Source organism: Poecilia latipinna, unplaced genomic scaffold (assembly GCF_001443285.1).
Source record: "Poecilia latipinna isolate Pla-1442-1.1 unplaced genomic scaffold, P_latipinna-1.0 Scaffold710, whole genome shotgun sequence".
Classification (NCBI taxonomy): Eukaryota; Metazoa; Chordata; class Actinopteri; order Cyprinodontiformes; family Poeciliidae; genus Poecilia; species Poecilia latipinna.
Window position 1 is genome coordinate 196,797 of NW_015113326.1, and position 13,276 is coordinate 210,072.

Genomic DNA, 13,276 nt, shown 5'->3' on the forward strand with positions numbered 1-13,276 from the left:
AATCCCTGCAATTCCCCCGCTCAGCTCCTTCAGCCTAGCCAGCAGCAATTAGCAAACATCGGGTGGCATCTACTGAACTCATAGAGGAGCCATGTTGTGACAAGTCCCTCTGTCTTAAAGAGACAGAGGCCCAATTTCAAGGTGTTAAATTACAAACTCAAAATTATTTTCTGTCATAACTGAAATAGCATTTTTTGTAACAACTAAAGGTAACACAGTTACTTGAATCACACTATGCGCCTGGAAAATAAACAAGAGACTGATAAACTCTTGATAAATCTTAGACTTTAAAAAGTTAGGAAACATTTTAAGGGTTCATTGCTGAGCTACAAGACTGCTGTTTAATCTGTGGCTCTACTTCAGCATTAGTGTAGTATCACTGTGATCATTTTTGTTGTTCTTACTTTATTAACCATTAGTGAGTCAATCTTAATTTTATTAAAGATAGATTTAATCATTGATTACACTGACTCTTCTTTTAATCTCACGGAAAATTAGACTTGATTAGCTTGATTCTTCTTTCTGCTGTGTTTAGAAGTGATTAAAATCACTTAATGGAAAAGTAAAATATTTGTCTCTGATTTAAATAGATAATAAGAGTGATTGGTTTATAATTTAGCATAGCTTGCTTACTCTGTGAGCGTCACATTAGCAATGAATTACACAGTCCACTGGAGACGGACTGAATCTGGCAGAGAGAAATCTTTGCTGGCAGGACAAATAAGAGAGTCAGTCAGGTGAGATTCACACTGTTTAACAAGGCTGTCTGTTTGAACAAACTGAGCTTTCAGCCACAATCACCAGGCAGCAGTGAAAAAACAAGGTGGTGCTGCCCTCCAGTGGACACACCCCGCCACTTCACAGCGGCCGTCCAAACTGAAGCTCAGGTTGAAGCATAACTTTCAAACTGTTGGCCACATTTGTGCAGAACTACTTAAGTTCACTATATGTAAACAATAAATCAACTATGTTTTAATGTAAACATCACAAAAGTATTAAAACTGATCTAATAATGATGATAATCAAGCAGACCAAGAAAGAGAAAGTCCTGTCTCCTCTGCTGACATTTTATATGCAAAGTAAATAATGCAGTCAAGTGCGGCTAGTACCATCTGCAAGGTTGTTTGCTGAAACAGAGTTTCAACAAACTCTGTTGTTACCAGAGGTGGAGTGAAGAGGGGAAATATGATGCTGCCCTCTGGTGGTCATTGAATGCTACTTACATGTGTTTGCTCTGGAGCCAGTAAATAATGGCTGCATAAAACTGACTTATAAAAGTAAAAACACTGAAAATAAATTAGGTTTTTATTGCTTCAGCATAATCACACTAAAAATTTTAAGAAAAATTTAACTTTATATTTAAATAACTCATACTTACTACTTACACAGCTAATAACTGTAACATATAAAATTTACTAAAATAATATTTGTAATTTAGACTTTAGAATGTCATCACAGTTTATAGAAAATAGCAATTGGACACTCTTCAAAATGGGAAACAGATGAGCACATGACTGGTGAATGGACTCAACAAGATGCAGCTGGGATTTTAACTTAACGCTCACTGTTAAGAACAGTGGAGGTTCTGTGATGCTGTGGGCTGGTTTCTTGTTCAATGGGAGTTTGCAACATCTTTTTTTGTAATGGATTTACAACTGACAAAAAAAACAACAACCATTCGAACAATTTTGTGTCTACTTTCTCTCTAAAACACAAAATGCAGATGCATTATGGGAAAAGATAGGTCAGCTCTCTGTCTTAAGCAAAGATAAAGCCTTTCAGTTTTAATCGGTCGCCTTCTGTGCTTTCCTTATCTAAGGAAAGCATAAATAATGGTTACACAACCAGCCATTATTTATGCTGAAAGATAGAAGGTAATAAAAACAGTGGTACCACGTGGATGGCAACAGCATAATAAGAATCAGAATCAGCGTTATTAGCCGAGCTTGTGCTGACAAACACGGGATTTCATTTCTTCTTATCAGGCTCCAAAACTCACGTGCAATCATTTCTCAATAGGAAAGTTTCCTGATAAGGATGGAGAGAGGAAGGATTACCATAAACACATTTCACTTCATTATCACTCATAAAACGACTGAACTGCAGTCATAGTTAGGGGGTTTTGTGACAAGAGAATGAAAATTTAATTATCCATTTAGTGGCTTTTTACTTTCCACAGTCTGTTGTAAACTGAGGCAGGAGGCAAGAAAATAAAAGTCAAGAGGTAGGATAAATAATGAACACGATAAGTCGGATTATGCCTTGTAAAGTATTCATTATACAGATATTCCTACCAGAGCTGTTGATATTTGCAGCTCCTCAAGAGTCACCATCACCCTCTTGGAAACTATTTCATATTCGTTTAGAAACAACAATACCAATGTTTTAACTCAGGAAGAGTTCAGAAATCAGTATTTGTTGGAATAAGCAGGTTTTCAATGGGGTTCAGTGCAGTGCTCTCTCAATTTTTTCCAGACCTGTATATTTCCAGCAGGTATAAAAATTTTATGTCAGCAATCAAGTCTTTGCTCATCAGCAAAGTTGACAAACTACTCTTCCCTTTTGAATCTTTCTACCAAGTCCGATGTGGTTGTTATCACCTGGTCTGATACCTGGAGTGACCCTTGAACCCACCACGCCATTAGATACTGTAAATCAAGGGTTTTCCTGGCCCTCAGCCAGGGGGGTGTGTGCACCTTTACCTGGCCTCAGCGGCTCCGTCAGCCCCTCCAATGGTATAACTCTGCCTGTGCCGCTTTCCTCCTGCTGCCTGGAACACAAACGCAGTCAAGCTGCAGCACACGCCACACACAGAGACGGGAGAACAGGCAGCCAAGAGACAGGCACACGTACAGGAAGGAGGGAAACGCACACCGCCATGGGCTGCTGTAACAGAAGGTGCGGGCTGATCGCCGGAGCCGTGGTTGGGGCACTGGTGGCCATCCTGGGAGGCATCCTCTTCCCCGTGGGAGACATCATCATTCAGGGGACTGTGGAGAAGGTATGGAGTTCAGTTTCACCCTGACTTAGAGGGTAGGGAGTGACAGAGCGTGTCAGAGAGAGTGTGTGTGTGATTGAGTGTGTGTGTGTGTTTGGAGATCAAGGTGAATCAGGAGAAAATAGAGATCAGGCGTATGCTATTTTGAAAGCTGCTTCAAACTGCAAAACAAGCCAAATATGACTCGAGTTTCCGCACAGCTGATCCATCTGAAGATCACCATCTGCGAGTGTTTCAGAGGAGGTTTTTCAGGCGACATCTATCCGATTCCCTTTAAAAGAGAGCATCCACCTTTTTTCTTTTTTTTTAATCTGTCAGTGGAGATGCTGGCCTGCTGGCAGTCTTGAGGCATGTTAAAAATAGCTTGTCTGTGTGTCTGCGGGGTGCAGGAAGCCGTCATTGAGCCGGGGACGACGGCGTACGAGAACTGGGCGGCTGCAGGGGCAAAGGTGTATCGGCAGTTCTGGCTCTTCGAGGTGGTGAATCCGCTGGAGGTTGTGGAATACGGCGCCACACCAGTAGTGGTAGAAAGAGGACCATATACCTACATGTGAGCTTTATTCATTACCTCCCTGTCTTTGAACACCTCTCTTCAGGAGGACTTGAACTGTTTTCTGACTATTTCTACTTTTAGGACAAGATATCTCGCGAAAGACAACATCACGTTCCACCTCAATCACACCGTCTCCTTCCTGCTGCCAAACGGTGCCATCTTTGAGCCGTCCATGTCAGTGGGAGCAGAAGAGGACAAAATCACCACGCTCAACCTGGCGGTGGCTGTAAGTATGTTTTTATTCCTAATTTTATGCAGCTCCGTTACGAATATGCAATGCCTCTTTGATTTTGGAGTCTGTCAAAAGAAACACCAAAGCCAGCTGTGTCGACTTGCGGCAGACTGCTTTGGTCTGCAAACACTCGTTTTAAAGGTGATTTCTGGCTTTTATGACATCTGACAGTGTGTGTACAAAGAGTTTTGAAAAAGTGACTATCTTCTTGGTGTGTGCTGAAAAGGCTGGAAGCATCCAAGAAAAAATAACAAGATTAATCACAGAAATTGTCTTTTTTTTATTATTATTATAATTGCGATGGTTAATTCTGAGATACGGAAGAGGATTAGGGCCACTGAAATTAAAAATCAGACTTTTTTGTGACTTTTGAGCTCAGAAGATTAAAGTTTTTTTTGTTTTTCAGTGGCACTAATTGTCTTCCATAGACTTATTTGGGTGCAACAATATATATTTGAGACAAAAAGAGAAGTAAGATCATTAAGCAAAATGTTTAAATCAGTTGGAAACGTAACAAACGTCGCCAAGAGGATTCAAGTTTATCTTGTTGCTATGCAAACTGCTTTCTTTCCAGAAGCACATATGAAGCATCTTCCACCAGTGGTGTCCAAACATTTTGGGTCAAAATTACCCAAGTTGAAAGTATTCAGGGGGCAACATTTTCTTTTTTCCCCCCAATAAAAAACACTAAAATGTTATTTTTAGTTCTCTTTTTCATGCCCAACAATAAATACAATGCAATATTTTACATTTGGCTTAATGTTTACAGTTATTTAACTTTTTTTAGCTTATTATTTTCCATTTTTCAGGTCTATAATTTATTTTTTTAGTCTTTCCAAAGAAATGAATTTAAAAGGCTAACTACAGAAAAATAATTTCCAGGTTAAGAAGATATAAACTTGCCATGGAAAATCTCACCATAAAAATACATTTGTGCCATTCTTGAATTGCAGTCAGGGGCCACACAAAATTCATAAAAAGGGCCAAAAATGGCCCCCAAGCCACACTTTGAACACCCAACTATTGAGAGTAAGTGTGCCGATGTTCTCATAATTGTGTATGTTGTATCATGAGCAAACAAAACCTTAAAGCTTTAGTATGTAGTAATAATTGTGTTTCTGATAGAACAAGGTTCAACGTTTCTATTTTATGACTGTTTAGACGGTTAAGTGGACAAAACTGGGGCTGTGTACTTTAATTAGCAAACCTGACTGAGGCACCATAGCTGTCAGTCAAAACTAATCGTACAACAAACCCTGCTGGCTATTGGTTGGTTTATTTTATACAAATAGTATTGAATCCTTAGTTTTGCAAGAGGAACATGTTGAGCTGACCGACACAAAAACAATAACAGAAGGTGTTTACAACTGCGGGAGGATCAATTTTAATCTTTTATCTTCAACAGCTGATTTTATTGACAGCTTCAGCAGAACAGACGAGGGTTAGACTAAAATATTAATCTAAAAGCGAATTTGAACCCTTGTTATCCATCTGCTCTTTGATCTATTTATCTATTGCATCTCACAGAGTGGACCTTGTTACGCTTTATTCCACCTCGCCTTCTTTTTCCCACAATTAAGCTCCCTGCAAGAAAGGCTTTGTGGATAATTTCTCTCTCCGCTCTGGTTTGGTTTTGTCCAAAATGAAAAAAAAAAGAAACAAAAGCCTAAGCTGGTTTTAGTCCCATCCAAAAATAGTTTAACTAGATATTCTGCTCTGTTTTTAGTGGTGAATTGGTCCTCCAATAGAGCATTGAATTGCTTGCATGTACATTTTAATGAATCTGAGGTCATAATTGATCGATGCAGACAATTTTTGATTTTACTGACAGAGCGTGCCCTTTCTTCAAACTTTAATAAGCCTCAAATAATAAGCAGGAGTCTCTGCTTGTTCCCTTCGAGCATCAGAGTCGTAAAAGAAGATTATTTTCAGATTTATCTCTCAGGGGAACAAACACCTCTGTGTGCAAAACAGCTTTTGATCAAAATGTGTATATTTATGAGCCATATCGCCTTGTATAACAAGATCTGTTTCTATGAACTGCTTTTCCAATTGGAGTCATTTTTCTTTGTTTTTCAGGGAGCCTATTCAGCCATTCCAGAAGAGCTACATTCAATCGTGGACGCGATGATAAAGTCCACCAACTCTTCCTTATTTCAGCGCCGCACAGTCAAAGAGCTGCTTTGGGGATACCCAGATCCCATACTGAAAGGAGACTTGGGCTTCTTCTTAGATGTGAGTAAAGATCTAGAAATAAGCAAAAAATCTGGAGAAAGTTGCTAGAAATGCAAAGCTACTGTTAGTTTCCAAACAACTTTCCCTAAAAACTTGTACTTTCCTTGGATGTCTTCCAAAAACTCGCTGAATTGCAGCTGGAAATAAAGTAACAGGCAAGTTCAGAGAACATTTGGTGAAAAAATACCTGGTCATTTCCAAAAGAAAACTTGGTCAGTTCAAATAAAATTTCACAGAAAGTTCCTGACCAATTCTGGAAAGTTCATTGTAAGTTCAGGAAAAGTAATTTGTACGTTCTTGAAAATATCTGGCTACATTCTGAGATAAAAAAAAAGTAGATTTCTTAAAAATTGGTTGCTAAATTTAAAGGGAAAAACAGAATTAGTTCCAGCAAATAAACAAGCAAGTTTCAATCAGGTTGTCAGAAATAACTTGTAGGTTCTGGAAAGCAATTTTTCAGGTTCTTGGTACTGCAGGCTAAATTATTAATTGCAGAAAAAATACAAATGTTGTTTTTTCCCCTCAGTACAATAACACATACGATGGCCCTTACGATGTCTTCACTGGAAAAGATGACATCGAAAACGTGGGAAAGATCGACATGTGGAAAGGAAGCAGGTCAGTCTATTTAAGGCTACCATTTCCTGTCCATGGAGACATTTTTCACGTAACCAAGTTGAACAGAAATGTCCAGTGTAAAATTGATATAAAGTGTGCAAGCCAAAGTGATGCCACACACTTTACATCAGCGGCATTCCTGCAACCTTTTGTCCTTGTCCTACACGGTTGAATGAAATGGCAAAACTGCCTTGCTAGCATGCAGTCAAGCTCGGCAGAGCTCTGCTAATGAGCTAATATTGGAGCCAGGTGTGCTGAAGGAAAGACGCAAATAAATGCGTTACATCAGTAGTTTGAGACCACTGCGATAGATTCTGCATAGGAAATCTAATAATTAGGTTAGAATAGTTGCATTTTTATTACTAATATGAGCAAAACTTTGTCGATATTCTGCTAATGTGAAAAAACAACAACAACGCAGTTGCAGTGTTTTAATTAAATACAATCCGTAACTAAAATCAAACGTGAATAAGTTTGTTCACACACGATAAGTAATTAAAAAACATGTTGCACCATTATCCTTCAACTACTTACGGTTGTCGTCTTCTTCGTGGTTTGCGTCAATGTCAACATCCGGTTGTTGATCATGTGACTTGTGGGAAGCGGGAAAAGGTGTTTAAACTGCAGTTTGCCAAACATAACCAAAAGAAACACCACATGTAGCAGTATTTTTTCTAATTATAAAATTTTTTTTGTTTCCATTGAGCAAATTTATTTTCTAAATGTTCAATTGCACAATCCTATGACCGATGGAGAATACCACAGACATCCAGATCAGCTTATTTTAAGATTTGAGTTGATCGTAGCCCTATTTTATCCCATACATTGTCAGCAAACAACATAGGCATAATGTACATAAGCGTATATTACTAAAATAAGTAAAAATGTATATGTATAATTCATATATGTTTTGTGCCATAGGAGCTTAGGTTTCTGGAATGATGAATACTGTGACAGGCTTAATGGAACAGGTATGTTGCATCAGTCAAAACAAAAACTGGACTCCATGTTGCATCTCTATGACCAAATTTTCTTTCTGCTCTTCTTTAGATGCTTCCTCCTTCCCTCCCTTTGTGAAGAAGAAGGATCCGCTCTTTTTCTTCTCCTCAGACATCTGCAGGTGATTAATGTTCTGCTGTCGCTGGAGCCACTCGTCCGATCTGTTATGTTGGGCATTCAGGCTAAACTTTTACATTTTCCTCTCACACTAGTCAACTAGGTCAGAGCTTTTTCAGAGAAGTTGTGTTTGAAATGGTTGTGGAATCTGGAACAGTCCCTCTGGTTCTTGTGACTTCAGGTCTGTGTCAGCCAGCTATGAGAGGACTGTGGATCTGAAAGGAATCGATGTGTACCGATACTCACTTCTCCCATCCACTCTGGCCTCCCCTCTGGACAATCCAGACAACAAATGTTTCTGCTCAAACATGAAGACCACCAAAAATTGCACACTGGCTGGCGTGCTGGACATCAGTTCCTGTCAGCAAGGTTAGTTACTTTAGAAAATACCAAAAATCAACCAATCCATCTCATTTTAATCTGACATTTAATATTTAGCTTTATGTTTCTGAACAGGGAGGCCTGTTTATATCTCACTGCCCCACTTCCTGCATGGCAGTCCATCACTGCGGACCGATGTGCTTGGCTTAAGCCCCCATGAAGAGCACCACAAAACCTTTCTGGATGTTGAACCTGTACGAGGAAGTCACCGATCAACTTTTCTTGTTTTGTCTTTGGAAGATCAGTGGCTAATTTTAAGATGAGATTGTTTTTTGTTTTCCCACCAGACCTCTGGGTTTACTCTGAACTTTGCCAAGAGAATTCAAGTGAACATGATGTACGGACCATCAAAAGTCATCACGTGAGTTGTTGCTTTATTTTCTTCAACAATTTTGGGAAAGGATTTAATTTTGTGTTTGGCATCTAGGAAGTTGGGAAAGTTTTTTTTCCAATCCTCTTCTTTACAACACTCCGAGTAGAAGCACTAGATGAGTTTGCGTACCAACCTTATCAGTATTTACATAATGTAATCACCCTAAAAAAAGATTTGTATCATGCTATATTTATATCAAATATAGCATCCTTTTAGGTCCCATGATTCCCAGAAATACAATGCATGAACAAGACTGCAGTCTGTAGGGCTCAGAGCATCAAGTTTATAAGGATAAAAGGAAACACTCAGGTAGTTTTTGGCTAGAAAGGAGATAGTCCCTTCTGAAAACCTCCAAATGGGATTTTCAGCAGATAATGTCACCACTTCAATTGACTCCTTTGAAAATAGCGACTTCACTCCTCACCTTATCTCTAAGGCTGACCTTGCTAATCAAGAGAGGATGCCAGTTTTAGCTGCATAAGTATCTGGTATCTCATTAAATTCCATATCTTATCACTATAACTCAGGGTTGGGTTGTAGTCAAACTTGTAAACCGAGGGCTTTGATATTTGGCTAAGCTCTTTCGTTGCCATACCGGATCAATGCCAGCATTACGGCAGATGAAGCTAAAGGACACTTGAACCTCTCCTCTTCATGCAAAGACTGACAGACATAGAGAGACTTAAACTTGTCAAGAGGATGCTGTTTATATTTTCAAACTCCAGTATCATTGTTCCCTCTTTTATTTCAAATCAGCTAGTCGGACATACCTCTTGCGTTGTAGCTAAGGTCAAACTTGGCATGGGATAGTCCATGCTTGACATTTTGGCTTGCCATACTTTGTGTAGACTTCCTAATGGTGCAAGCCAATCTTTTGATCCTGTGTAGTTAGCGGCCAACTCTTCAAGGTACAAGACCAAGCAAAAGATTTGTGTTCATGTTGGTGCTATGCCATTCAATAGCGTCAACATTTCTGAGAAATCCAGCCTCTTCTGAAGCCTAGTAATAGGTTTTGATTATATTTAGTTTCTGAAAGCATGGACACAGCATGCCGTTTTAGACAAGAGGTAATTATTGGTTTTGTCATTCCACCACTGGTTAGCTAGGCTCAATGTCTGCGTAATTGGCGGCCAGCTCTTTAAGACGCATAGCCAAGCAAAAGATTTGCACTTATGTTAAGGCTATCCGACTGAATAGATTCAACATTTCTGAGAAAAACTACCCCCTGCTGAAGCCCAGTATTCTGTTTTGCTTACAGTTTGGGTGTTAAAAGGGTAAAGTTACGTTCATAATCAGTACTTGAAGGTGTGAATGGGACCTACGTTAGCCAAGACTCTAAATATTCTGACATTCCCATTTGACTCACACTGCTCATTTGGGTTTTTTGTCCTCGTCTGGAAGTAATGATGGCCACTAAATCTAATCCACTGTAATGCAGTGACTGGTTTAAGGCTTGGTGCCTCTCTAATGTCCAGCGCATCCAAGATTCAATGCAAAATACCACCTAAGTAAACACATTTCCAAAAATATTCTCATTTTGTCCAAGGTGTTCACCCTGAACATGATTCCCACAAGAATCACAACTGTTGTCCTCCATGCAGTTTCGAGGCGTGCCTCTGCACCTTGTCCTTGTACGTTGCTGTGAGAGAACATTTATCTCTTTCTCTCCGCCTGCTGTTTGTTGGATCGGGTCACAGTGAGACTGTGCCAGGATGGCTGCAATCTGACTCAGAGAGAGTGTAAAATTGCTTGCACTTCCCAAACAGGATGCGTGTGTTTGCTTTTTGAATCAGATGGGAAATGATGGGGAAAATGTAATGCTAAAAGCAGGAACAGGGCATTTAGAGGGAAGCAGGTTCAGAGTTTTACACGTTAGGAGATAAGAGTTGCTGCAGCAGCAAAATTGAGTGCAATGAACGTCTTGAGTTTCTTTTAAACAGCAAAAATGTATACAGATGGTCTTAAAAATGCATGAACTGACAAATTATACTCTGGACATGAATCGATGAGCTCTTTCTTTGCAGGGTGCTCAAGAAAGTAAAGGACTACACCATATTCCCTCTTGTTTGGCTAAACGAGGTAAAGAAAATTTGCACAACGTACTTTGAAGTTTGTGGGTGTAACTTGACAGAATCTGATGTGAATCAGTAATCGTCTTCCTTTCTGTTTTCAAACAGACAGCGACGCTGGATGATGAAACGGCAGAGATGTTCAAGAAGGAGCTAATTTCTCGTATCCAGATGCTGGAGATCATACAGCAGGTGCTCCTGGGTGTTGGTATTGGCGTCTTCGTCCTGTGTCTTCTTGGTTACTTTATTGTGCGGAGGAGCCATAACAAAAAGGAGCTTGCGTAGTAAATCGCAGGTTCACCAGTTTGTTGCACATATAACCACAGTGCATTCAAACCGCCATGCGACATCAACCCTTTTTGATATAGACTTGCAATTTTTTTGCAATCTCTGTCTTATTTATAATGTCAGATCTCCTTTTATTTGAAAAAGGGAGGAATACTGTGATTTTTTTAACCGCTCAGGAGAGCTGAATTTCTTTGCCAATTCTTGTTTTGATTTGAAACACTGTAACATGAACTGAATCAGGGATTTCTTGAAGGAGAAATAGAAACCCCCCTCAGCTGTCAGGTAAACCCTTTATGTCTCCAGGCAGAGAGAAATGGGTTTATTTGACGCCCTATGACTGAAAGGTAGAAGCGCAAATGTGCATATAGTTTGCTAAACTAGTGTGTTCAAAATGAATAAAAGTCAGAAAAAGAGTTTTCATGACTTGTCTTGTGTTTCATTTAATGCAGTCGTGACTATAATTGGTAAGGGCTGATAAAGATCATGAGATCATTAGTTGGTTTTATTGATCTGAAATGCCCTTTAGTCAGTTGTTGGCCTGAAATTCTAATTATGCACTAATAAAACGAAACAAACGCACCCAGTATAACGCTTTCATTCTATTGGCTTAGAGGTTGCCAGGCAACTAGCAGGTGGTTCAGCCAATCAGTGCCAAGGAAAATAAATGACACTCCTACATTGGCACTGGTTGCAGTTTCCCAAACTACGCTTTCTTTTGAATATTTTCAGATTTATTTTAGTTACATTTGGAGTTGCATTTCAAAGAGACATTTGTGATTGCTGAGCCTCAAACAGGCCGCGGTCCAGTGTCGGAAAAATACAGCTGAAACACAGTAATGACTTATAAAGTGACTTATAATGAATAAAAAGGATAATTTTGTTCGCTTTGTGTTCTGATGTCTTCAGTAGAGATGCAGCTCTAAAACGATTGATTTCTAGAAGAACTTGTAAAATAACTTGGTCACTGATAAATCAGTTTCTTGAAACCAGAACCTCTCAAGCTGTTTTTAAGACATTACATCGAAAGAGGCATTCATGCGTGTTTAGGAAATTAAGTATTCATTTTGCTAAGGTGATGGATGGACGGTGTCTTTGTAATCTACATTTTAAGCTAATTAGCTGTTTGGGTTTCTATAAAGCTGAGCTTCACTTGAACAGATTTATTGAGGCTACAACATTAATAAATACAAATAGAATTCATGACAATAAAATTACGGAGAGTTGAAATGAAAAGTCTGACATGTAAAGCAGAAACTGAATGAGGGAACATGCATGCTGCTTTAAAATCTTCTGAAATCGCAGGTGTGGTCATAGCTGGTAAATAACACCAAAGTTATGTACAAAAAACAAACAATTTTGACCAAACTTGTCAAGAATATTAATTTAAAACATTAAAGACACATAAAATACTTTGTACAAAAGCAATATTTTCTATCTACATCATCTATAGGTTGAAAAAAAAAATTCACAAATGCAAAATGTCTAACCAGACTACCTCACTAGGTCTGAAAAAAGGGATTTCCACGTTACTGAAGACTTGAAAAATGTGCTGAGCGACACGGCCTTAACTGCTCACCTCCAAGCTGTTCACTGAAACATCAGTTGTTTTTTTAAACTGAACCCAGACACAGATCAACAGACCATCAGATTACAGCTGGAACATTTCTTTTAGACAGAAATATGGACGAAATGAAGACATATGCAGCTTGGTAACAGTGCCAGACCTTTAAAGTTCCAGGAGGCGCAAAACACACAAAAAAAATGGACCAGAAAATTTTGCAAAACAAATAATAAAAATTAAAAGAATCAATTTGTAGCACAGGTTATACATTTGCCGTTTTTGGCGAGTCAGATTTCCTAATTGGTTTCTTATGTTTTGCTCTACTTTCCATAATATTTTTTATTTTGTTATGTCCAAAGATTTGAGGCGTTATCTCTTTAAGAAGTGCAACAAACATATATCTGGGTAAAAAGCTGTTAATAAATGAATTCATTATTGCAAAATCATTAATTGGAACTGAAAAATATACAAAAAAAATTAGCTTTGGGCGATATGGATTTTAGATTTTATCACAATATTTTGTGATTGTGATAAAAGTGACGATAAGATCCATTTCTTCCTCCTTTTTTTAGGTTATTTTAGCAGTAATCACAAATACTGCTCTTGGAAAATGTGATAGTTCAAATTTTTTGGATTTATTGATACTCTCAAAAAAAAAAAAAAAAAAAAAAAACCTAACAATCCAAACATTATGGTGGGTTTTTAAGCAAAACTTATAGAAATTTATCATGAAAAACTCTAAATTAGAAATTGTTTTTATTGTTTTAACATTAAACTTTACTTTTTAAAGCAATGTTAGTCTTCAAAGTACCTTTTAAACCTTAAAGTGATCCACAGTGGAGCAGAGTTTAA

The 13,276-nt window shown here is 38.5% G+C and overlaps 1 protein-coding gene across 1 annotated transcript; it reads left to right on the forward strand.

Annotated features, from left to right (window-relative positions):
- Positions 1 to 2,763: 2,763 nt before the first annotated feature.
- cd36 (CD36 molecule (CD36 blood group)) lies at positions 2,764 to 12,327 on the forward strand. Its single transcript, XM_015045159.1, has 12 exons — positions 2,764 to 3,001; positions 3,388 to 3,548; positions 3,633 to 3,777; positions 5,863 to 6,018; positions 6,545 to 6,636; positions 7,558 to 7,607; positions 7,687 to 7,756; positions 7,934 to 8,121; positions 8,209 to 8,327; positions 8,421 to 8,494; positions 10,531 to 10,585; positions 10,684 to 12,327. Exons 1-12 carry the CDS (start codon positions 2,879 to 2,881, stop codon positions 10,858 to 10,860), a joined length of 1,410 nt encoding a protein of 469 aa, XP_014900645.1. The 5' UTR covers positions 2,764 to 2,878; the 3' UTR covers positions 10,861 to 12,327.
- Positions 12,328 to 13,276: the final 949 nt, after the last annotated feature.

Excerpts from the sequence above, each read along its gene's own strand:
- cd36 (XM_015045159.1), top strand. The coding sequence starts at position 2,879 with ATGGGCTGCTGTAACAGAAGGTGCGGGCTGATCGCCGGAGCCGTGGTT. Across the intron at positions 3,549-3,632 it reads AGAGGACCATATACCTACAT|GACAAGATATCTCGCGAAAG; the intron begins GTGAGCTTTATT and ends TTCTACTTTTAG. Across the intron at positions 3,778-5,862 it reads CGCTCAACCTGGCGGTGGCT|GGAGCCTATTCAGCCATTCC; the intron begins GTAAGTATGTTT and ends TTTGTTTTTCAG.